Source organism: Chroicocephalus ridibundus, chromosome 10 (assembly GCF_963924245.1).
Source record: "Chroicocephalus ridibundus chromosome 10, bChrRid1.1, whole genome shotgun sequence".
In the NCBI taxonomy this organism is placed as follows: Eukaryota; Metazoa; Chordata; class Aves; order Charadriiformes; family Laridae; genus Chroicocephalus; species Chroicocephalus ridibundus.
The window spans coordinates 17,599,311-17,625,466 of NC_086293.1; the positions used below are offsets into that span (position 1 = coordinate 17,599,311).

General features: G+C 43.2%; 1 protein-coding gene across 1 annotated transcript in view; it reads right to left on the reverse strand.

Annotated features, from left to right (window-relative positions):
* Positions 1-610: 610 nt before the first annotated feature.
* The window catches only part of PTPRG (protein tyrosine phosphatase receptor type G), a 410,943-nt gene continuing 385,397 nt past the window's right edge, over positions 611-26,156 (reverse strand). Inside the window, exons 16-29 of the mRNA XM_063347764.1 lie at positions 18,146-18,242; positions 16,403-16,485; positions 16,041-16,175; positions 15,673-15,807; positions 15,117-15,289; positions 13,954-14,089; positions 13,471-13,617; positions 11,548-11,641; positions 9,835-9,911; positions 9,280-9,408; positions 6,787-6,933; positions 5,840-5,982; positions 2,592-2,727; positions 611-1,879 (exon numbers count right to left, since the gene is read on the reverse strand). Coding sequence (XP_063203834.1) covers positions 1,733-1,879; positions 2,592-2,727; positions 5,840-5,982; positions 6,787-6,933; positions 9,280-9,408; positions 9,835-9,911; positions 11,548-11,641; positions 13,471-13,617; positions 13,954-14,089; positions 15,117-15,289; positions 15,673-15,807; positions 16,041-16,175; positions 16,403-16,485; positions 18,146-18,242 — 1,779 coding nt within the window. The 3' untranslated portion in view covers positions 611-1,732. The remainder of the gene's footprint in view (positions 1,880-2,591; positions 2,728-5,839; positions 5,983-6,786; positions 6,934-9,279; positions 9,409-9,834; positions 9,912-11,547; positions 11,642-13,470; positions 13,618-13,953; positions 14,090-15,116; positions 15,290-15,672; positions 15,808-16,040; positions 16,176-16,402; positions 16,486-18,145; positions 18,243-26,156) is intronic.

Genomic DNA, 26,156 nt, shown 5'->3' on the forward strand with positions numbered 1-26,156 from the left:
CTCGTGAGGTTCTGAACCAAAACATCTACTCTCAATATAATTTTAAGCAGTTTGCTTTCAGCTTCCTTGTGTGTGAAAACGCGCAGAACCTTCGCTAAATGTCTGAATTTCAGCAAGACGAGACTGACAGAAATTAATAGGTTTACATTCAAATGAAAAAATATGCTGTAACTTTTTGACAAGTCCTGAAAAATTACAATGCATGTTTTCTGCAGTCGAAATTTAAAAGTAAAGAAATTAATGCCATATATAAGGGATAGTGCCTTTAACTGTATGCCAAACGTCAGGATGGTTGAAACGACGTATTTCCTTTTCAGGGCACGTTCAATAACCCCTCCCTACTCAGCCAAGCTGTGAAGGACACGATTAGCTCTAATTCTCACGAGAATTAAGTATGTGCTTACTACTTTTGTTAAATAGGGATGGACCTTGCTGAGTTGCGACCAAATACAAAGGAAAAGGGAGCCAGTGAGGATGTGTACTTAAATGCTCCAAACAACAATTCAATTATTTATATAATCTGGGGAAACCGTTTTATTGGTGTGGGAGGGAAAACACAATAAGCTGGGTTTGTGCTAAAGAATTAGTCTGGCAAAAAAAAGAGGGAGAATGTAACTTTATAGGTAGTTTTTTTATTAGTTTGCTTCACCAGTAAATATGGATCAGTACTTTATGTTTTAGCACTAAAGTATGAAAATTACACACCTGTAAAAATGGCATCTAACAGTTATGAAATTAAGAAACGCCTGTCATCATGTAACATACCATTAGGTGTGAGGTCATATTCAAGAAATAGTAAGGAAATTAATGTGTTTAAAATATTGAATAGCTTAGTAATGTAAAATATTGCTACCTTCAATATATCTGAAAACAGGTCTGATTTTGGGCTGTAGTAGATTTCTCACTGCGTTGGCTCTGACGAGAATAAAACCAAAATATTTTCCCATCATAGGGCTGGTTAAAAACGAAAACTGACGTTCTTCTGAACACACGGGGAAAAATTGTAAATTCAAAACCTATCACTGCGTCCCGCATACGAATTGCATCTAATTCATAATTATATTGTTATGTCATTTATATATTCCACGTGAAGCAAGTCTTAGGCCTGTAAGTGTACAAAACAGCAATTTGAAACCATACAGAACAAATTGTTTCAGCTCCACAAGGCTGTTACACCTTCGCTGCAGCTAATAATCACCTGCCACGTTTTGCCAAGAAAGGATGAACACTGCTCATCCACTCCACTGGAATGCAGAATACCGTTACCAGAACCGTGACATGATCGTTAAAATAATAAATATGGTATGAAGGGGTACAGTATCTGGTGTAGAAAGAATCCATCTGGCCTAGCATTCAAGATTTTAAGATTCGAGGGTCACTGTAGTTAGCAAAACTTCACTGCATTTAAACAAAACAGAAAAAAAGCGTATGTGTGTTGTCATGGAATGTCACATCAGGGCTTGTCTTGTATTAGAATATTATAGGCAGTAACACTGATCATATAGTGCAAACTAGATAAAATTGCGTTTCACTGTGTGAAATAAACAGAGGTGCAAATGCTCAGTAGGATACCATTAAGACATAAAATGGCAAAAAATAAATATCAAAACTTTTATCAGTGTAAAAAAGTAATTGGGTTATTGTATAACCTAGAGTCTGGCAAAAAAGGCCTCAAAAAAGTTCACTCAGTCTTCAGAAGTTCTACAAATTAAGTGCCTTTTCAGGTTTCCAATTAGACAAGAGACTCCATGCTTTCTGCGGGATCAGATTCGTCACTGGCCATCACAGCACCGTTTTTGTCCAGTGTCATGGGACCGTTTCCATTTTCCTTAGTGCTGACCAAGCTTAGCATCGCCTTATAAAGAAACTGGTACTGTTCCTGGAAAAGAAAAGAAAAGAAGAGTGACTTCAATCCCTTCAGTGTACATAAGCGAGTGGCACTTAAATTTGGCTTTTCTGGGGAAGCTCATGGATACTCATTACTAGAAGCATACATATAGCAAAGAAAATAACTTATAGAGCAATTACCTCTGTTGATCTAGTTTCACCTCATGAACCCAAAATTCCCGTTTGGGGTGGGTTATATTATTCCTGAGATATTATTCAACACTACAGGAGGGCGGGACAATACCTGGGGTTGTTCCCTCGTCCGGCAGAGCCTCGCACGCTGCGGCAGGGGAGCTGCTCTCGCTGCACACCCAGCGAAGAGCCCCCTCTCTGGGTGAAGCCTTATCTCCCCGCAGCTCTACCTGCCCTGCCGCACCCCTTCAGATCACCGCGCGCCAGGTTTAAACTTAACTTCCAGGGCTGGCAGGGTGACAAGCTGAAAGGTCCTTCTCTGCCAGGGCTGCCTGTACAGGGGTCCCCTAACTGGATGAGAAATAAGCTTAACTGCAAATCAGGGACTTACAGTGGGGCTTTGAGGTTTATAAAAAATGACAACTATACAAAAAAAAGCCCAAACGCAAATTCTGCTTGGTAGCAGATGCAGTAGGGCTTGATAACATACACAATGTGTGTCTTAGTTCATGCCTTTGGTCTCAGATGAAAACCTTGTAAGCTATCCATTTATATTCCATTTAAAGACTTACGATGTCTGTAAATACTCCAGGCCGCATAAGATTTATCATCTTTGCCACCTGGAAAACATCGACAGCATTTTCATTCTCCAGCTGCTGGGACAGAGTGGTAAGGGCACATAGCGTTCCTGCTGACACAGCTCCGTACCTGAAAAACCACACCAAAATGGTAAGATATTCAGAAACATACAGAGAGACATGAAAATGTTGGCGCAGTCTTATTTGATTACTCTAGTTTATCTTTGTATCTATTAAATGCTTGTTTTACACTGGTTAATTTTTAGTCATTTGCATTTATAGAGGAAATTTGATGGTACACCAGTCAGGTCGGGGTATCTGCAGCGTTCAATACAAAGAACTGTATCAGCAGAAGAATGAGAGCCACTTAAAAACACCCGGCCTGGAGAGTATAACACTGGAATCAGTTCTCACATGCCGCATGTACTGGAAGCGTCCGTATTATAGCTGAGTGTATTTTAAATTCATTAGTGGGAGCTCAAGCAAAACATAAACGATTAGAAAGAAATGAGACTTTGCCTCTTCCTCCACACCTGACAATTATATAAAGCTAACACGGATATGAGGCGCTCACAAGTAAATGGGGCACATCTCAAAGCGTTCCTTAGGTCTGATTCATCGGGAAAAGGCAACATCCGTGAGTTGGGCACCCAAGAGACATTAGGGATTCTGAAGAGTTGAGCTGTGCTGTCATTTAGGAAGAACCTGAGCCACGGTTGTTCCTCAGGAGCACAAATCAATGTGTCCTTGAGATACTGGTCAGGTAGAAATCTTACTGCTGCTAAATCTGTGGGTACGCTTGAATCACGAGAGCCGTTGTGGGGCGTGGGATAGAGGATCCAAAGCAACAGGGGCTCGTAACCGCTTCTGAGGAGCCTCAACTATCCTCTGCCCTCCCAGTACTCAGGAGACTGAAACTCTGCCCCAGCTTTGCTATGGGTTTGCTCTGTGACTCTGAGAAAGTCTGTGTCTAAACGTCCCCACCTGCAAAAGGGGACACTGGCGCTGACTTGCTCTCTAAACCGTTTGGAGAGCCGTACATGAAAACTTCAATAATCGGCAAGTACTGCAAAGCCATCTGGTATCATAAGATTACCACTAGGATTTTTTACAACATTCCTGTGGAAATCAAGACATATGCTGACTTAATTTCATATGATTTTTGCAAACTCCATTTGCCTAGAAATGGGAACCAGAAATCAGATCACAATAGATCTGCTATATTTGATGAAAAGTCTGTAGAAGCAGCAGAGCTTCTGCAGAACCACATAGATGGCTGTGACTGATCATCTACGGCGACAGCGGACGAAGTGGCCGACGCTCGTGCCTGATGAGACACAACTAAATGCCTCCGAGGGTCTAATGGCCTCATTGTTACTTGGGCTGATCACCTCCAGCTCCTAACAATCTGAAGGCTTTTCTCTCAGAAATTTAGGCAGCGAATCTTTATCTAGTTGCCTACATATGGGCAGTTAGATTTAAAAATCTTTACAACTGTCTCGAGTTGGAATTTCTGAACTTTGAAATGTTGTTATCGAGTTCATCCCACCATGTACTTCCTAAATACCGCATGCATTTAGTATCTGCAAATTCATATATTTGGAATTAATCCGCAGTTGTAATTATTAGTGGATTATGTGATATAGTTGTTGCATGTAGTAACGGGAAATTTTCATTTTCAGCTACATTTGCCTAGGCTCCAATGAAAAGCAGAATCCACATTATGTATTAGGCATAAAAATAAAATCATTGAATATGACAAATAAACCAAAAAAGCAATTTACAGAAAGAATGACTCAGCACTGTTAGGAATGCGATTTTGATTTATTTTTTTTTTGGTCTAGCATGAAATGCCCAAATCAATAATGGTTCTAATTTTGTAAAACATAATCTTAAATACTGCAAGAGTAGCAAAAGCTCACTCCAGACTACCCAAAGCATGAATATTAAACCAAGCCTGGAATTAATCAGTGCTGGCAAAAGGCAGCAGAGCTTACGCTGTGCATTAGCAAGGCAGGAGACGGTGGGAGAAAAACTACTTGCTGCAGCCCAAGGCACTGTTTGCAGGAGTCTGTTGGGAAAAACCTGTTGCAGCAGCAACACACGGGTGTGAAGAGAAAGCCCCTTCCGCCACGGCAGATACCTTCATGCAGTCGCACATCAGTACAAAGGCCGATCTGACCACGGAAATACCAGAGTACGGTAATAACGGTTTTGGACAAAAGATGAAGATTTCCAAGTCTTTCCCCCTAATTCCGTTTTGTAGCAATGACAAAACGTCTAATGGACTTGAGCGCGGGGGGGTTGCAGGTATCGCAGTCGTTTATGCTGGCTTGGTGTTCGCTCTAAGGGCAACTCAAGCAGTGCCAGAAATTGGGCTTCCTTGGGATTTTAATGGCAGAAGGACTGCGGGAAGCGCTCTGCCCGCCAGGAAACAGTCCCTCCAAAGAGGTCCTGATAGACCCAGGCTCCAGCGTCACTATAATGGTATTCTGCAGCTCCATGTGTGCAAAGTAATAATATGCAATGCAATATTTAGCACCCTGTATAATTGGGCATTCAAGCACACCTGGCAAGACAATGCTCACTGCTGCACTACAAAAGAGACAAGTGCTGGGGCACGCTGGCCCTGTGTCAGCAGGTTCCCTCCCTCCTGCTTGGCACCATATGGGCCCCTTGGAGTGTTTTTGGGGAAACAGAGGGAAGAAAAATAAATCTGCTCTCAGAAAACCTGTGTCCTTTGTCACAAGATACTTCTGCCGCTCATCCTGAGACACAGCTGAGCCAAGCTTGTTCTGCCTTACACGGCACATTAAACCTGAGCTCTCAGACAGGAGTTCAGGGCTGTTTTGAAACTGGTTTCCATAAGCCCATATTGGGCTGCTTAGAGCCTTACCTAAACCAGGGCTCTGCTGGGTTGTGAAACAGGTTGTAGGACTTGTTTGGGACACTTCCAGGTGCAGAAGTGCTTACAACAAAATGCTTACAAAGCAAACACAGCCTCACTTTTTGAGTCCACCCAAGTTGTGACCAACATAAAAACTACACTAAGCAAAACACATTTGCCCTCAGATGCCAATTGAAAACTCATCCCTGGAAGTTTAAATATTCTGATCCCGTTCCCTAGACCACTAAACCACATCCACTCCGAGCAAGAACGGACATCAGTCCTAACAAGTGTTCTGTAGCCGAGTAACTCCTTGTACAACCTGCACATGAATGGAAGAAGAGAGATGACATACTCATCATGAACTATGGTGGGGCCATCCCTTGTTAAGGCCTCTTCCTTGATTACATTGATAAGTTCAAAGGTACTGCTTATGGGAGCATCTGGGTTTGGCCATTTAGGACACTGAAAGTGGCGGACCTCCAGAACGTAGTCATCCTGCAATGAAAAACCGGCCTGGGCATTAGCTACTTAATTTCACATTTATCCACTGCAGGTAGAAAGAGGGAAGAGCCTGACTACAAACCGAAGAGATACCTTCTTCCAAAGAGTTTGTACAGAAAGAAGACGACAGACACACAGCTCTAGCATCTCTGCAACAGCGAACACCCTAAAATAATGCAACTTTAACAAAATGTTGAATTGATACAAGATTTTGCATTTGAGTTCACGGCTTATATCCATATAAACCTTCTCTCAGAGCCCTTATAGCTCAAAAGTCAAACAAGAGAAGAGCAACCAAGGAAACCCAATTTGAAAGGGTTTGCAAACTAATGTTTTGCAGCAAAATCCACCTGCAACCCGATAGCAAACTAGAGGCGAGTTTACAGGTCAAAAGAAACATGCTTAAGTAAAACCCCTTAATTAAGACCCCCCAGACAATTAAACTATATATCTGAATTTTATAAGCAGAATAGGACAATAAACCTTGGTGTACTTTACAAAGAATAATTCAATCTACTTGTGTGATTTCAAAATGAGAAACCAATGTCTTCACTTTCAAATAAGACAAATAATTAATACTACGGTCTCACTAGCTAGAGGAACCTACCTGGAAGCAGAAGATAGGAGAGGGAGAAGGAGCCAACGCAAATACCTTTCCCCTGTGAGCAACATGCATGCACATGCATTTACAAGCAAATCCTTTTCAAAATGTTTCTGAACTCCTCTTCTTCCATATTTAAATGACATCGGTAACATTTTGGTGAAAAGCCAAGACCCACATTTGTAGGTTTATTTTACCTGGGTAGCTTCAAGGATAAAGTCATGGATGATAATTTGCTCTTCGTTAGAGAGGCACAGTCTGTCTTTGCTGATAAGGGTCACAGTAAAGGCCTCGCAGTTCATGGATTCCTCGCGACTTGGCCAGTACACAAACTCATCTTCTGCCTGGAGGAATGAAACAACACACTACTGCAGCCTTTCAGATACCTTGTGTGTGACTGAAAAATGCAGTGGATCAAACAATTGGTTTGATAAATAGAGATGATCAGGACCTGACCTTTAAAAACCATTTCTGTCTAAACCAGATTTACTATTACAGTAGGCAGTAAGCCTGCCAGATCCTTCCTTCGTGCGTCCAAACAGGTAACGTCTGCTTTTTAATTGGTTTCATAGGGAAATGGTTATCTTAGCTCACTCATACTTAACCTTTCTATTGTATCCCAGGCTTTATTACCTCCTGCCTACACCGTTTTGCATGAAAGTCAGATATCTGTTTAGAAAAAACTCATTGACCTTTAACAATTAATTGCTTATTATTTTTAATTTGTGTTTCTTGTGGTCTAATCCAAAAGTCAGGGTCTGTGGATCAGGTCTAGGTAGAAGACTGATGGATACTTACGTAGGGCTTGAATTTTTAGGACTGATGGGAGGAGTGAGGAGGAAGGAAGAAAGCCAAGTACTTTCAGCCTTGTAAAAAACCCTGGCTTAACTCAATGCAGTTTCTCCAGCCAAAACTCCTCTACTGAAGGGACACTATAAAATCTCACAGCGTCTATGAATGGTAGAAGCGGCTCAGTGCTGAAGTAGCCTAACTGACAGGGTGTAGGCAACATACTGTCAAAGCTATTCTTTAAAAAATAACTGTGCATTCCTCATTCACTGCAGAGAAAGAACATTAAGCTCTGTAACCACATACATGCAAAGCTTGTTTCTCCCCCTGGCTTCAGAGGTCTACGGTCCCTGGAGTGTAAGCACAGAAGCCACCCTGGCAGCACGCACAGCACTGCACGCCTGCGCCTCTGAACAACCTGCCTTTAACTCACGAGAAAAAAAATGGAGCTATGAACCCACTTATCCTGCTGTGGCCACGAGCATGTCTCTAAACCCAGATTTAGTTTTGTGGGCCTCCAGCCTTCATGCACATGATGTGCAAGATACTGTTGAGATTTGGGCCTTAAGTGTTTATTCTGAAAATGGGGCTTAGGGTCCTAAGTCCTGTGAGTGCTTTGAAAATTCTGCCCTCGGCGTGCAGAGATGCCAGCAAGCAGCGCAATATTGCTGAACACCAGGGAAGCGACCTGTCCTGCCGAGTGACAGGTCCCCGTGCAGCAGCGGTGTGCATTATCATCTCATATTTGGCATTAGACATTCAGCGCCTGGAGACGGTCTCAGCCCTGTGCCACCCCTCCCTGCCAGGCAACAACCCACACCAAACGCTGAGCCAATGCACGGATGCTACTGCCCTGATGGCCACCCTCCACCCCGGGAACGGTGAAGGTGAAAGCAGGGACCAGACGTCCTTGCAAAGGATGTGGCCGAGTCCAGCGCTCCTGCTTTACCTTTTAATCACTATTGTTCTGCAGAGCTATTTCACGTACTTGTGAAGACAAGATCAACCTCTTCATTTCCACCTGACACACTTTCATTTCATTAGTGCTTTCTGATTCGATTGGATTTCTCTGAACGCTCTTCGCCTTGCAGTGCCTGCAATCCCTTTCATCGCGCCGCACACGGGAAGCATATCGACTGCTGCCTCTTTAGTAGCCCCTCATGACTGCTATTTTCCTGCTGTAATGAAGGTGGTTTCTCTTCCACTCTCAGCTACAATCGTCTATTCACCTCAGTGATGCGTGCATGAAAAAACGAACCGTTTAGTTCTTAATCCTTTTCAACGCGCCCTCTTGAGACGTGCTAGTAAATCTGGTAGCAGCGATTAGCACTTCACCTGTGCCTCCTTTTTCTCTCTCTCTGTCTGTCTCATTACTTCCACTTAAATTAACATACATGTTTGCTTTTTATTTTCATCAAAAATAGCATTTGTAACCTTGCACAGACGTAGTCTTGCATGGCCTGAGCCCTGGGCAAACAAGCAACTATCCTGCTGTCCCTGCTTTGTGTTTTTGTTCCTCTCAAAGTCTTTGCCCGTGGCCCTGCCCACCCAGTAACCACCCAGTAATCCCAGTGTCCTGCACCCTGCCAGACAGCCAGCCCTTGGCACCTTCGCAGAGGTCGTCATCACCGGCGTGCTCCCTGTGAGCACTGTGGTCCATCCAGCTCAGGGTGTCGTTCCCAGGGGCGAGTGCAGAAGGGGAGAGTAAAGAAACACGCCCCACGTCTCAGAACTTGTCTTTTTGTAACAAGCTTATGGCAAAGTTTGAGAAGGTGGCTCAAAAATTGGCTTTGCTTTCAACCAGAAAATAGCGACAGCACTTAATGCGGCGACCCTACGCTGGTGCCCAGCTGGGATAAGTGACTGCGGAAACCGCGCAGGGAGGGACGCGTTTAACTCACCAGGCTCTGGTTGTCCGGCAGCATGACGATGATCTGTGCATTGTGATCCCAAATCATTCGCCAGAAATCTTTAGTCGTATGTGGCAGCGGATGTTGGGTTATGATGAACTCGTTACTCCTGTAGTAGCCCTTTTGCAGCAAAACAAAGCACACAGTTACTTACTGCCTTCAATACTTTTAAAACATTAATTTCATCTTTGGGGACACATAATGACCCTATTTCATTTTATTCCACAATATTTTCACACAGACTATAATTTTATAACTCCATTTCCATTCTGCAGTCCCTGTTGTTTTCATTTACTCTAAATACCAGTATTTATTTGACTGTATCTCATGGAAATACACATTCCATCTAAATGCATCTTGTATTTAATTTTTTTAGGCAACGATCTTTAATAAAACACATTTAATAGCTTTACATTACAGGGAAGGTGTTAAAATCTCATCTGTTAATACACAGCCATTACATACAGAATTAAAACAATTATAGGCATCTGGTATTTAGCACCTTAGAATTGATTTTACTTTGTAATTAGGTGTTGGCTTCCTCACCATGATATAAGAGGCATTAATGTAATCTGTTCCCTTCATTCCAGGCAGCGGTGCCAAGCCCACTCTAGCACGCTCAGCTATCAGATCAAAAAAAAACAGAGAGAAAAAAAGAAAAAGAAAAAAAGATCAAAGTCTGGTCATGGCACAATGCAGAAAGTAAGAATTTCTCTCTGACGTTAACAAACCAAACAGTGCTCAGCTCCCATCTCCCGCAGGAGCAGGCCAGCACTTTAACTGCGTTAAAGCATTGCCTGCTAACACAGGATATAAAAGAGAATGTTGCACAATATTCCCACAAGGACAAAGTAATTTCAAGAATCAAATTTTACTATAGCAAAGATTTTCACAGCAGGCTGAATTACCAAATAACAGTATATGCAGTGATAACAGGGGATTTCAGGTAATTCTTGACTGTAGTGTTCCATTTGTCTCCAGCAGCACACAAACCCAGCTGATTTATTTTGTTTTCCCTACCACTCCGGAGCACTGCCATCACTCACTGCTCCCAGCTGGAGGGGGAGAGAACCTCCAGAGACAAACCCCTTCCCTACGGGTAACCACCCAGAAGCGTGTGTGGTGTTCTTCAGCACATCTACACTCCTCCCTCTTTGAGGGCTGGGTTCAACAACATCCACAAACCAACTGACGCCCCAAGTGCCAAACTGAAACCACTGCAGCTACGTGACACAAAGTGAAAAGTTGTATAGACTATTTCTGCCCCGTTCACATTTTTTTTAAGAAATATCCTGATGACTTCCCTTTTTATTAACAAACTTCACGATGGACTGTGTCTGTGCCATTATTACTTTGTGCGAGCTTGGCTATCAGTTGTCCCACGTGTCCTGTACTCTGGGCAATGAGATGGCAACGATGTTGTGCCTATGCTTGGTCTGGTGCAAATTCATGCTGCTGGGCAACGAGGCACAGATTCCATATTAATCACGGAATCACAGAATGGCAGGGGTTGGAAGGGACCTCTGGAGATCACCCAGTCCAACCCCCCCGCCAAAGCAGGTTCACCTAGAGCACGTTGGACAGGAGCGTGTCCACAGGGGGTTGTGGGGAGTCTCCAGAGAAGGAGACTCCACAGCCTCTCTGGGCAGCCTGTTCCACTGCTCTGTCACCCGCAAAGTAAAGAAGATTTTCCTCATGTTGAGATGGAATTTCCTGTGTTCCGGTTTGTGCCCTTTGTCCTGTCACTGGGCACCACTGAAAAGAGTCTGGCCCCATCCTCTTGACACCCGCCCTTTAGATATTGATAAGCACTGATGAGATGTGAAGCATTAATGACTGTCAAACTGTGTCCTTGGGCACTAAATACCTTCAAATCCAGGCAAGGCTCACACGCAGAAACTGAGTGTAGCAGCTGAATTACAAACAACTTGTGCCAATCACACTGGGAGATCTCACCTGAGCTGGGAGCAGTATCAAAGCAATTCTCTCAGTATTCCATAGATATATCCCCTACCTAATTATTCAAATTCTTAAGCGCTTCAAATTAACATTTCACTTGGACAGTATATCTGGCTGACACTGTAGCTATTTTCTTTTGTTCAATTTCATCAGGGTAATTCTGAAAGACAAGGCAGCTTGGTCTGAACAAAAGATTACATTTCTCCTTCCTACTGGCTATGCCTTTTCATGCAAAACACCGGGAGAATTCAGTACAAAAAGTTATGCTAGGCAGTAATCAAACCGAAGATGTGATCTTACACGGCACGACTGATGAGTTCCTGTTCTTCTCTTTGTTGCAGTCTTTCTGAGCACTGAAGCATTCCACGTATTTTGCATTACACTGTGTAACCAGCTGAAAGAGAATAAAGTAGTAAGTCAGTCCTCACAGCGCTCTAAATGAAGAGAGGAGGTTTCTTTGCCAACTCCCGCGAAGATGCATCAGTAGAAGAATAAACTGCATTGTTCAACTTGTTTAAAGTACTCAAGATGCCAAAGGAAATCATCCTTTTCATACAACATGTTTAATGGATAAAAAGATCTCCGCAGCTCTCAGCTTCGAAACATCCTGAAAATGAAGTTCCATCAAAATGTATTTTCACAGAACACTACGTTTAGTTATCTTTGAGAATATATTTCAAAGACTTGCAGATATGTTCAGTTGGAAGCAGGTCTCAAGGAAGAAAAGCTAGCAAAATAAAATAACAACAAAACTTCTATGTTTTCTTCCAAAATAAAAGCCAGACCATTCCTGCAGAATGTCTTTTTCTGTCAGGCCTTTGGGGAACCCTCCACTCTGAGATCTGAGGCCACGGGTTACATTCTCTGGTCTGCCAAGTTCATTCGGGGCTGCTTATAAGGCACATAGAAGAGGCAGGTTTGTACCTTAACATTCCCCCAGTGCATGGGGAAACTCTACCAGAGCAAAGAGGGTGAAGGTGGCTTTTTTGTCTCCTGCACTAGCCACTCATTACTCAGCGTAAATTTACTCTAAGATGGTTGAATGTAAACTACGGTACCAGGGCATGAGCACAAGTTATTTTCTGCCGGCTCTGTGATAGCAGCAGAGACAAGAGAAAGATTTAATAATTGCTGCTGGTCACGTCCCAGTTTCAAATGCACTCTAAACAAGATAGCACTCAACTCATCTATGTACTGGCATAAGCCCCATTAGAAGTTACGGGGTTTCTAAATACCTGTGCAACGTTGGCAGAGAAAGTAATTTCTGAAAATGCCACTTAGTTTTTGAAATTTTGACATGAGTCATCAGAAAACATCTTTATACATGTAATTTAGCATTGTCTGTAAAAGTGCAACACTTTTTTTAAAACAAGAAATCCTTTTCTCCTGCTGCATTTTGTGTGCATGTGCGCGCGCTTGTGCTTGTTTCTTTAATTTAGTAATTAAGCATCTGGAATGTCTTGACTGATGGAGAAGTATATTGAGATTTCTACAAGTGAATTCAGAGAAGAGCCTGTTCGTTTTTTGAATAGCTTAGCACCTGGTATAATTTAACAGTTTCAGTTCCTTAGGTAGTTATTAACTGAGTGAGTTTAGCTGTGAAAACAGATGTCACGTATAATTTTCTTATGATACATAGTCTCACAGAATATGTTTATATGCATTCGAATAAAATGCGATCAAAAAATCTGAGGTTTCAAATAGGAGATCTGGGCAAAAAATTTACTTTGGCCAGGATGAAAGCAGCTATGACATAGCAGGGAAAAGCAGCAAGCATAGTTATTAGCAATGAGAAAGGTATATTGTGTTTCCTGGCCTTAAAACATTTCTAATTCTTAATCTACAGTGCCGAAATAGTAGGTGGTGCTAAGAACCTCCTTTCCTGCCTTTCTCCATATATATGCTTGAGAGCCACAGTGTGGAGGAAGGCTTCCAGCCAAGCTAACCACAGGCGCGGGAACATCCAAGGCCCCTTGGGAACAGGGAGACCAGCAGCACGCTCCAAATCAGTGTCCATGTCCCTCTTCTCACCTTGACTTCAAGAGTGTTGGTGCTGGTTTCCAGCAGTGCAGCTAAGAATGTTGAGGACCGAAGTTCTCAAGATGCTGTGCTAATCAAGTGTTCCGGTTTGGTTCCTTATCTATGACAACTGACAGTGAAGACAGGCCTTACGAAAGAGGGCAGGGAAATGAAGTCCCTCTGGATGTCAGCGATAAGCCTTACCTTGAACTGTTTTTCTAGTCGTGTCTTCCCTCCTATGCCAGGTATGAGGATGCTGTTGACATAACTATGCAGCTGGTTTGCAGATACTTCAGTCTCCTTCCCAAGGATGGCTTCCAACAAGGCATCATGAATAAAAATGTACTGCTCCTAGAAAAATAACAGCATGTCACGTAGGCACTTGGAATAAACTAAACAGCTGGCTGTAACTGAGGGGTAGAGCACACTAAAGGAAAGGGTGTGCAAAACAAGCCACCCATGCAAATACTGCCAAATCCAGAATAAACATTTACAAGTCTAGCACGTACAACTCTGAATAAGTCAAAAGCAAAATCTGAAGTTTCTGGTCTAGAAAGACATTCCAGTGCAAAAAATGCCTGGTCATATATTCCATTTTTACAGGGACGTAACTGAAAAATCCATTTCTTTTTGATTGCAACCAAAAAATGAACATAGCTTCATATTCAACCCCACTGCGATCTTTACCTCTGTCTGGACGAGGTAGTTGCGCTGTGTCCTGATATGTTTCAGGAAACCCAGGACATTAACTGTGCTTTTGTCTTTTATCTGTTGCAGCATACTGTCTATCACAATGTAGGTACCAGTTCTGCCAACACCAGCGCTATAGAAGACATAAGAGAAACCACGTAAGACAGACGGACCAAAGCAAATGTTCACAACAGCAGAACAGCAAATATTCCTGTTCACAGACTTTCGTTTCCATGCTAGGCTCAACTGTTAAAGTTTCTAAACAAAATATTCTGGTTTTCTGGGAATTTTACTGGGTGTATATTTCACGATCTGACACTTGGCTGTCCTGTCTCCCCTGCTGCTGTTACCGGTGTTGGCTAGAAGAAGCCACATAGAGATCCACCCTATGCCAAACTGCTGCTATCCTGGACCATCATGGTTGCTCCAGGCTGCGGGGCTGCCCTGGTTGGCTTCAGCCTTGAGGTAAGACTTAAGCTTCACAAGTCGCTGCAATCCTGCTCTGGAAATGCAGGTGGTACCAGCACTACAGCAAGGTATAAGAGGGGACTAATCCTGTGGAGGCAGGACTCCTCGAAGGGGAGAAGGGTGTTTCTGGGCCCAACACAGAGGGAGGAGAGGGGCGCTGTTCAGAGCTTCTCGATTTCGGCTCAGGAAGGAGCTCCAACCCCCACCATCCTCTCCTCTTCACCATGGTGCTGTACAGCCCCCTCACACCCAGGGATGACGACCACATCCATTTAAGGGAAATCCTCTCTTCACTGCAAGCGCTGGTGAACGTGAGCATGGTTCAGTGGCAACTGCGTGCCCAGGTGTCCGTGTATTCACATGGTTGGTTGCCAGCAGAGGTAATCCTGCTCTGCCCACTCACTGAATGGGCAGGCTACAAAGAAGCTTCGCACAAGGAGCTGCACAACCACATCAGTGCAATGCTCAGCAGCTCAGTATCGTGGCACAGCGCCTTGCTAGTGCAACTGGGAAGCTTCTGCATTGGAGCTGTCTGAAGATGTAGGCAAAGCAAGCTCATGTCTACCTGCGGTCCATGGGGCTGGCACACTCCTGTGTTAATAACCTAGGGCATTTCTCTTAGCTGGCATGTAAGAGCACGCACCGTGCACTAGGTATGTTTGCCATGAAGTAGTTCATCACACCCATCGTACCTGCAGTGCACCACCACTGGTCCCATGTCTGGGGTTCTGGCTGCGGAGGATCTCCTAACGAAGGTTAGCACAGGCAGAGCGTACTCCGGCACACCCATGTCAGGCCACTGAGTGTAGTGATACTGAATAACCGTTCTCTCGTTCTGCCGCCCTTTGGGGTTTCCCTTCTGACCCTGCGTGCAAAGCGTGCGCAGAAAGAATAGAACGATTAGGGAAGAGAAGCATGGAAAGAGACTCAATCCTACTGGCTTGCTCAGATGAAAAAGTGCTGGATTCTAACGGAAATCTTCTGCAGCTCTGCCTCCTGCTAGGTGGAGACAGAGTTCAAGGAAAAATACACGTGGGAACAGGTAATAACAACAATAACTGTGACACCAAAGCAGCAGTGAACTTGAGAAAAACAGGCTAAACCTTTCACCAGGTAGTCCTGGTACTTATTTCCCATCCACCCGCTACTTCAAGTTGCCTATGCAAACGCCGAGTTTTGCTCCTGCGTGCCTTGGACCCGACACGAGCCAGAAGGCATCTGTATGAGAATAGCGAAGGCTTTACTCACCTTTTTCATCTTTGTGTTCCTGACTGTGAAGCGGCGCACAGTGTAGCAGGCATGAACGTTTGTGCTCTTCAGCGTGACGATGATGTTGCCATACTCCTCGCTGTTCTCCGACGGCCAGTACTGATCGCATTTTCTCTGAACAAAGACAGAGTTGGGTGAGTTGGCTGAGGGTTTGAGCTGCTTCTTCACATTTGTGTTTAGAGCATTTTAAAAAAGTAAAATCGTGGCTGGCTACGTATGCCTTAGTTATGTTAGTGATTTATTATACATCAATATATATCATCCCAAACCATTTAAAACCAAATTCTGCCCACGTGATTTGGGGAGCTGGTAAGGAGCAACTGCTAACAAACTAGAAAATCTCTTACTCGTCCTTTTTCAACAAGGTTTGTGATCATGACAATGATTCCAGTATTTTGTTCCCAAATCATCCTCCAGAAATCTTCAAAAGTAGACTTTAAAGGTCCCTGGGTAGCAATGTAGGCTTTTGCTTTGTTGTAACCCTTCAAAGAAAACCATAACGCCAAGTGAGATGAAAGCAATATCATGGCAGACATATTAATATTTTAAAGGTAACAAAGAAAGGTGCCTTTCTCATTCAGAATAGCGAGGAATTTGTAGCAAAATTATCAGGTGAAGTTGGAAAACACCACCACTTCACAAGTGGCAACACTTCCTCCTTGTGGAAGGATTCAGAGTTGGAGAACAAAAAACAATTCAAACAACTTACGTCAACATAATTAGCGTTAATGTAGTCACTGTGCTTAGAATCTTTTCCTGGTAAAGGCCTTAGCTTCACCCTGCTGTGATCATCTGCAGGATAAAAAACAGCAGAGAAGCATTAAGGAAAACACGGTGCAGAACTGCAGGTAAACATCCCATTTTCTAGGTATCAGAGTAGCCCTTATTAATACACGAAACAGATTGGCCTTGGATTGGAGCCAGGGGATAGGTGGGAGTATCTGTTCTTGGTCATCTGTTCATGGTAGCAGGTCTTCAGGCTTCACATCCCTTAAAGTGCGTGGTTCGTGCTGGCACAGCTTCTCTTTAGAGCCTCAGGAGCACGATCTCTAGGATCATCCCCATCACAGAGTGTAGCGGGATGCAAAGAGCCAGGGCACCCCCACAGGGCTGTGGAGCACCATGCGGAGACACCGGCTCAGCTCTCGCAGGCAGCGAAGCTGCCTCCGCTTGTCTCAGTGTTCCAGCTCATTACCCTCCACTGGGTGCTGGGTCTGCGAGCTGAGTGAATGTCCTCACTCCCTCACCACCCTCATCATCATGCCAAGAGGACAGACTTCAGTCTGTGCTCTTTAGCTCCTCTTTTTGTTCCACCCAAATGCTCGATTTCTGGCTTAAATCAGAAAAAACATTGCAGTCCTCCTCCTGCTCCTAAGCAGGATTGGGCTGGGTAGTGCTCCCAACACATGCAGAGATGAGACATGTTGGCTAACTTTAAGCATGAAGAATCTGGTTTCAGTTGCCTTCGTTGAGCACCAATGGAGAGAGAGGTTCCTCCAAGGGCAATGTGGAGGACTGGAGCGCCTGCTCCAATTCTCCTCCAACGGTACTTCTTTCTCTGTGTCTAGAGCGACCAGACATCTATGTCTACAATCAGAGCTGGGACAACCACAATGAATCCCCTTGCCCAAGGCCATACAGCAAGTCTTTTACAGGTCTGGGAATTAGTCCTCAGCTGGCACCTTGATTACTCTGAGAATCTGTAAGAGACAGACATTTCCCTTCTACGCCACCAAAAATATTCAAGATTTATTGCAATGCTTATGAACATTGTGAACTTTTTATCAGCAGCTCTCCATCTTTACTCCTAAACCACAGCGAGTGCTGCATCTGCCATTCGTTCTACATCAGAGAATGATATGGAAAAAGTTACCGCATTTCCGTCCCAGACCTGCAATAATTTGCATTCTAGAGCGGAGCCTAGATTTGCAGTTCTCAGAGGAATACAGGCAAAGCCTGCACTGTGCTACAAAGATCACTGTTTGTCCAAGTCATACACACAGCTGAAGCAGTTTGAAATACAGCAGATACATTCTGTAAGATTTAACACCTTTGGGATTATAAGGGAATCCCAGGGATCATCAATAAAACTCTTTGCTCCACCACGCACTTCCCTTAGGCCGGTTTTCAGACATTAGTGGGCAGAAGACCTCTGATCATCAATTTATCCCAGTTATTCCTCCACAAAATTTCATACCAAACTGATACTTCTAAAACTGCACTTGGAACATCAGCTGCAAAATATTTTAAAGCAAAAGGTGTTGTGGAATCCTGGCCCCAGAGAAGTTACAAGGTCCACTGCCTTTAGTAGGGAAATGATCTCCCAGCCACACTTTCACAGGTTTATTAATTACTGTGCCATACTGTAATTTGAACATTCCTTTTCCAGTCACACACAGACACACCGTGACAGGAGAGTGCCTTTCCGGGTTGATTCATTGTGCTTACTTACAGGCTAGGATGTTGATGTATCTGTTCTTGTGCTTGTTGTCGGGGTGGTTGGAATGCTCTGCAGTGATGTTCATGTCGGCCGTACAGCGCTGCACTTCCTAGGCATAAAAATTATTCAAATGGAAAATGTGTCAGTCCAAATAATTTAAGCTTTATCTCCTTTTGCAACAGCTTCCAGAAATCATGGTTAAAATATCGGTATCTTAATTGCTGGATTGAACGCAAAGTCCTTCAGTATTGTCCTGTACGACACAGTCTGCTTAAACCCAGCCGCGTTAGCTGCTCCTTCGTGCGCGGTTATGCTCCTCTCCACGGACTTGGTGACACTTTGGGCACTCTGAGGGCCGACTGACCCCTCTGACCAGCACCCCATGCGTCTTCTGGACTGCATCTCCTGTGATGCCCCACTCTGTCCCCTCTTGGGAGGGGAAGACAGAGTCCCTCAAAGGCAAGAGCGGCCAGTGCAGTGTAAGAAACTACGCTCAAAAACCACTTCAACAGAAGCCTTTGACCGCTGGACAACTTATCCGCTTATAACCTCTCAAAACAGGGTTTCTGACATTTAAGTTTAGCACTGACCTTTTGTTAGTTCTCTGCAGAGAGGTGCCTTTTATAAAATATAAATAAAATAGATCTCTGAAGATAACAGCGAGCTCTTTAAATACCACTGCTTGGACACTGATTAACAGCCCGCGATATAGTGAAAAAGATAAAAGGTTGTATCCACGTATATATACATTTCCAAAGGAGAAAGAGGCCAGGCTTGCCGAGGTGTTCATGAAGCTAGAGATGCAGATTTCTGTCTAGTTGAGGCTGTAGGTTAGATACCTAATTCCCATTGATTTTTTTAATTCTTAACCTACCCCTTACTTACACCGTCCAACAAACAGAATACAGGGCTATTTAAATGGGGCAATGGAGGGTCTTTTCTCCGACCCTAGAGAAAAACAGCTATTCCCCTTGGCCACACTGTCCTGGAGAGTTACACACTTCAGAGACATGAATTGCTACAACTCACGTGTTATACCACCTCCAAGATAGATGTATTTTTTTTTTCATATCTATTTAACCACAATCTTCCTGAAAAAGCTAAACCCCTTTTTATCACTAGCATAGAAGTTCTTAGTTTAAAAACACATCTTTGAAAAATATATCAATGTTTGGAGTTTACAAAGTTGTGGAAGAAACTATATTTATTCAAATCTTCTGCAAGTCCCAGAAATCGCAGCAAACAGAACTGATTTTCCCCAAGGGTATGTGGGGAAGTGCCAAATTACTTTGTACTTCAGGCTTTAAAAGTAACAGTATAGAACCTGCCTAAGAGGGAAAGTCATTAGGAGCTCACAGCTGCTACAAAGATCACGAGCTAAGTGACAGAGAAAAATTATCAAGAGAAATGCTATACAAACAGCAGATGTAACAGAGTTCAGCATTATGCAGACATTTCACAAAGGACTTGCATAGCAATTTTGCTATCTTCCCCAGCATTTACATTTTAAAAGTGCAAAGTATACTAAAACCTTGCACATTTTATAGCTTTTATATCGACATGACACTCCCAAATAACAATTGCTTCTCCCCCCGTCTGCATAGGGAGAAACACACTACATTCAAGGAGATGAGCAAAGACAAAGAGGAATCAAGCAAAACTCTCAGCTGGCCCTAACAGAATTTTCATAGTTCCATTTCTATCACGGAAATAAAAAAATACGTTAAAGCGTGTGCTTCTCCTAATTCTGCCTGTCAGCTCCAGTAAGCAAGGGACTGGTGGTTACACAATGGGCAGGATCAGTTCAGCCGAAATCATAACTGGAAAAGCAGCACCGCTTACATGTTAGGTTGATTTAATGTAATTTCGTTTTACCTTTCTTTTTGCATTTAAAAATCATATAACATCACTGCTGTACCATGGTAGGTCACTCCTAAAAAATAACCCCCTGCTTCTGAAAAGCCTCACATCAAACCCTAAATCCCTGCATCACTACAAAAATCTTTTTAGAAGTTATTAGCATTGAAACACTTATGCCAAATGCTGTAGAATTTAATACAGATGAATCCAATAAGGTTCTGTGGAGAATACTCTAAAAAGTTATAGAATTTAATAGGGAATTACCTCCCTGCTAAGGAATTTTCTCTGACAGTTTAAATACTACATAGTAAATGTATCACTTTCTATTAAATTCTATAGGATTTTTCCATAAGGGAATTGTTGGTGAGGTTAATCATTTTAATTAACCTTTTTATGTTGATGCCGACTGTTTTCTCAACTGTACATGTTCCCAGCTGGCCAATATAAAGTTAATAGAAGAGGAAGATTAAGCTAAAATGGTGAAAAACACAGCAAGGGAAAAGAAGGTCTGACGCTGTGAGAGCTGATCATCTGCAAATGGCTTTTCTTAACACGTAACATTCTAAATGATTTTTAATACTCTGGAAAGCTGCTATAACGGTGGATTCCTATCTCTGCCTCCTGCAAGAGCAGAGCAAAAGGAGACCGTTCAAGAAAAGCTTCCCCCTTGCCAACACACCTCAACTATTTTTGTCTTTTTAAGAATCAATGTAGAACAATAAAAGGCCATTTTGAATTCAGCCCCCCCGCTTCCCCCCAGTCTGGAATACAACCGAGGCTTTGGAACATTGAAGTTGTCCAACAAGAAGGAGCCTGAGGAGATCCTCCAGCTCTGCGTGGGCCACTGGCAACGCCTGGCTGTGCCGCAGGGGCAGAGCAGGCTGAGAGCAGCGGGCAGCTCTCCGCTCTCTTACCCTCCTCCGTTCATCTCTCCAAATTCTAGTAGCAAATTACTAAACCACAGGCTCACCCCACCAGACGGTAAGGCAGAAGTTAACATTCCTTTGTTATTAAAGTCAAGGTGGTTGTCTTTCATCAACGCACAAAATGCTGCAAGAAGACAAGACTAGTTGCAGCCTGTTATCTGTGCCTCTCTTCAGGGTATTATTTACCCTTTGGCAGAAGAGGACAGCCCGGTGTTAATAAATACCATCCTGGAGAAAGTTCCAAAAAGTCAACATCCTAATTATGCCATTTTACCGCATTTATGTACATTACATATTCACTTTCCCAGCATTTTCTATTGCTTATGCAATGAACACCCTGGGATTACTAGCTACCAAGTCCTTCGTTTGCATTTAAAACATCATTATGATTATATTATTACAACAACTTAAGTTTGCAGGCAGGCCACCAGGTCAGGTCTGATCCCAGGCTGCTCATTGCAGCCTAAACAAACTCCTCTCCAATTAGCACAGCACTGCTACTGGCACCTTGGAGCAGGCCAGGTAGCGTCCGTATCACCACATCCATAATTCATCCACAAACTTTTCAGCTCCAGAGTCTTTTCTTTGGCTTTCCTTAATCCCGCTTAGTCTCTTGCACTGATTTTAAGGGCAGCTGGCTAGCACACAGCTGCTCTTCATGTTTAACTTTGCAGAACGCATTACTGTCCAAAGATGAATGGATACAGGCTCTTATTCTGTCCTTTCAACTTATCATTGACAACCCAAGAAACCAAAGTACATGGTTTCAATTGACCGTTAGTTACTGTAAAAAGTGTTCTAGTCTATGCTATTATGGCTAATTTACCTTTTAATTATATTGTCCATGCTAATGCTAATTGCAATTTGATACACCCAGGTTTAACGACCCATTTTCATTGCCTTTCTGAAACAAGTTACAGATTAGTTTCTTCTAAACTTCAAAGAATTTCCATTTAAGTGTAAAATCAAACTGCTCCAGCGTCTTGCTGGCAATATTAGGTTCTGAGCAAGAATTTTTGCTACAGTGGCTGAGCAGGAACTCGGTCTCTTGATTTGGTCTTATGCAGTGCTGCTGTTGTTTCCCATTACTGCAGTCTGATGTCCTAGCAGGGGCTGAACTGTGAAAGCCTATGAATAGCAATGAGGAGGAATCATGAACAAAGAAAGGATCCTAACCTGAAGGACTAAATTAGAGAAGATCCACAGCTACATTTTGATATTATGGTGATATTTTTCAGCATGAAAGCAGCTAGTTCATCCACCCCTAAAATAATTTTTGATCTATCATTTTAATCCCAAATTAGAGAATTCTGTGGTAGTGCTCTTGCTGTTTGTTTTATCACAGCAAACATGAAGACAGCATACCAACAGAGACAGCAGATAGTATCTGAAGACATCCCACAGGAATAGTGTGGATTTTTGCAATAATTTAGCACTAGTATAAACTCTCAGATGGCACTTGAGAGAGGTGAGCTGGGGACAGCCTAGAAAGAAGGGAAAAATAAACAAACCAAAAGGACTCAATACAGGAATAACAGTGGAGGAATCGTGAATAGAGCGCTGGAAAATCATGTAAATGAATGCGAAAGGAGAGGATGGTGGAGGACCGTTTGCTTGCGGTGTCCTGCCCTTCATTAGGCAGGGAGGTGTCAGAGTCCCACCGAAACCTCGCGTTGCCCTATGGCTCCTCCGAGCGGGCCTTCCAGGCAGAAACTTTGGGCATGGCCGTGGTACTATGGATAGTAACAGAAAACCCATATGTCTGAACTTCTTGGTTGCTTCTCTTCAACTTTATCCCTTAATTCACAATGCCATTTTCTTAGGGTAGGTCAAGCAGTGAGATAAGAACAGAGAACTCCAGAAGACCCTCTTCTGCAGCAATCCCTCCTCCTCCAGCTTCACAGTGCTGCTTCCCTTCGGTTTCAGTACAGCAGTGCACAGGCTGAGAATACCTCAAAATTATGGCAGTTTTGGGCCGGGGTTATAAAACATTTCCCAGTGCAGTAATGTCTGCTAGCAGCACGCTTTTGAAATGGCATCTTTCTACTGCCAAGTTCCTTGGTGTAGATGCAGTTATAAGCATGTGTCTGGTGTAAGCTGTGTCTAATCTGTAAGGGATGCCAGTATAACTACACAGTGGTTTTAGTGTCTCAAGAAACGTGCAACGCGCAGCTTTATCTGTCTTGAACGCAGCCCTTCGCTGGAGAATAACATTCTGAGGTCAATGGTCAAAAAGAGCTAGTGACCCCTGCCCCGAACAGCAGCAACCATGAGAGTAACGTTAGCAAATCCCTGCCACATCACTGAAGATATAGATTTATGTTATTTTCTTACATTTCAGGACATTTAGAAGAAGGTGCCACTGGAGTATAAAGATATTTTCAATTTATGTGATGAGGGAGCTAGACAGCCTGCCTCCAAGTTCAGCGAGCCTGTTCAGACTCCAAATGGGCAATGAATCATTACACTCACACGGCCACAGGCAGGAGAGGTCTGCGGAGATTGCATTCACCCGCTCTAATCACTCCCGCAGCAGCACTGACCAACCCACTCCCGAATTAGGGAGGAGGGAAGTAAAATTGTCTGATCTCAAAAAATCCAAATACTACATTATACTATAAAAATTCACAGATTTGGGGATGGAAGGTGATTTCTTGGCTTAGTGTTCCTTTCTCAGAGCAAAAGGACACGACTACTCAAAAAACTTACTGTGTCATTCCAGTAACCGGCCAGGGGGAGGGAGTGAAAAGCTTTACCGTGGGAGGTGGCACTTCACGCTCTTTTTGAAACAAGAATTTGGAGGGCACCCTATGTGGTCAGGCTATCAGGGGAATAGAAGATGACAAATGCAACGTCAGTTTTTAAAATGAGATCCAGAAAGGATTTCAGGCACCAAAGCCCACTAAATCTGACTTCTCTGTGGGGCGAACTGCTAGACGCTGTAATAAACAGCAGAGCTAGTGAACGCCTCTAACACACTGTGGAGACGTCTCTGAAGAAGTCCATAAGGAGTCTGAAAGAGAATAGCATATCTGGATTTCCAACATGTTTGTGAAAAGGCCTCTCAGAAAACGTTACTTAAAAAACCGATCTGTCTTCGAGCGAAAGGAAAACTCGCCTTATATACCAACAGGTTAAAGGTGGGACTCGCAGCCCCCGAATTGTCAGTGTTCAGATTTCACCAGTGGGACCTTACGGGGACCTAATTCTATCCATAAATGGACTGCAGAGGAGACGAAGTCTGTTTATGATACAAAATTATTCAGGATAATTAGAACAAAAGCTGTTTGTGAAAGGAAGCAGAACAATCTCGCAATACTGAGTGACTGAGTGATAAAATGGCAAATGAAATTCAACGTTGATAAATGCAAAGTGATGTACTTGGGAAAAGCAACCCTAACTATACATACATACTGACAGGTTCCCAATTTGCTATTGCCATTCAGTGACGAGACCTTGGGGTCACAGCTGATAGTTTTCTGGAGGTGTCAGCTGAGTGCTCAGTAGTTGTTAAAAACCAAATAGTATGTTAGGAAGGCGGAAAGTAATAGAAAAACCAAACAGAAAACATCACTTTGCTCCCGCAGAACGCTGCAGTAAACCCACTCATTAAATACCGTGCACAGTTTTGGTCTTGCCGTCTCAAAAAGGATATGGTAAAGGAAGAAAAAAAGGTACAGAGGGAATAAGTCATCATGAGTCTAAAATGGATTCCTCAAACAAACAAATTAAATAGTTTATAGACTTCTTCAGATTTCAAAACAGATGATTAAGGTGGAATACGAGTGAGGCAGGCAGAATCACGCGAGGCATTTAAGTGAACAGGGATGTACTTTGTAATGCAAAAACTAGGAGGCACCAAGAGAAATTATTAGGCGTGTTAAAAGCAAAAGGAAGTCCACTCTTGTGGAACAAATTGTCGAATTCATTGCCATGGGATGCAGAAGTCTAAAAGGGTTGAAGAGGCAATTAGAAATTTGCGGAAGATCTATCAAAGTCTATTAAAGATAATGATGCCAAGAAAATCTCTGGCTAGACAAGGCGTAGATATAATCTCTGGCTCAGGACGCCTCTCAATCTCTGTTCAGTCTTGCCACTAAACCCTGCCCCAGTGCTGCCCTGTAAAAATGTGGAACCTCCCCCTCTGTGCCATAGCAAGAGGGTGCTGGAGCTGCCCCAGAGCAAGCCAAAGACCCCCCTTGGACTTTTTTCCGTATTTGGCTGAACAAATTCCAAGGTGGAATACAAAAAGTAATATCAGAGACCAGCACTAGTGATGCAGGATTGCAGACTTTATTTTAAAAAGCTATTTGTTGTTGTTCAGTGTTAAATTGGGCCTTATATTTCTAGTTTATATCAAAAATTGAAAATTCATAGGCCTCAAAGGAAATCTTAACAACTCTGTATATACAAGAAAGCCCAGCTATCACCAGACAATAAAGCTGGCTACTCGCACTATGATTACCCAAAGGGAATAAGGATTCATTTTGGATATACTTTCCAAGGAAAGATTTGTGAGTTCAAAGCCCTTTTTCCCTCTGCACATAAAACGCTTCCTAAGCACATTCACAAAATATTTACCTGTAATTACAGCTCATTTTAAGAGAAGGGAGTATTTACACGATTCACTTTCAAAGGAATCTTCTTCATGTAAAAACCAACTCAATACAACCCACGGCACACTGCCCGAAACACAGGAAGAGACTTACACCAAAAACTAGCAACAAACAAATAGGGAATGTTTACTTTCTACATTGGGCAGAGTATGCGTGTGCGTAGCTTAGTCCTTCCTTCCACAGGTTTCACCATCAAAACCTCCTCCCACAGAAACTTCTGAAGAAATTTTTTGATCCTTTTCTCATTTTAAAAAATCCCATTCACTGGCTATCTTTGGGAAGATTCATTTTTTCTATAGTATTATTCACATTTTTTCAGCATCTCCTTGCCATCCCTCTTCTCTCTTCCTTTTAGCTGCAAAAAGCAGATGTTTTGTAAAAAGTCCATATGACTGCAGAACCTAATACCTCTTTTCAGAAGTTCCCCAGGCATGATATGGCTGTGGTACTTTCCACCCAAGGAAAGTCTTTCCAGACCTGTGACACTGGATTTTCTGTTTCAGCTGGAAGCCTACTGTTTCTCCATAAAACATTAGCTAAGCCTTCACTCTAGCTGGCAGATATGATTCCAGCACATACACCATGGCTGGATCTGACCAGACGTGAGAAGTTACACTGCTG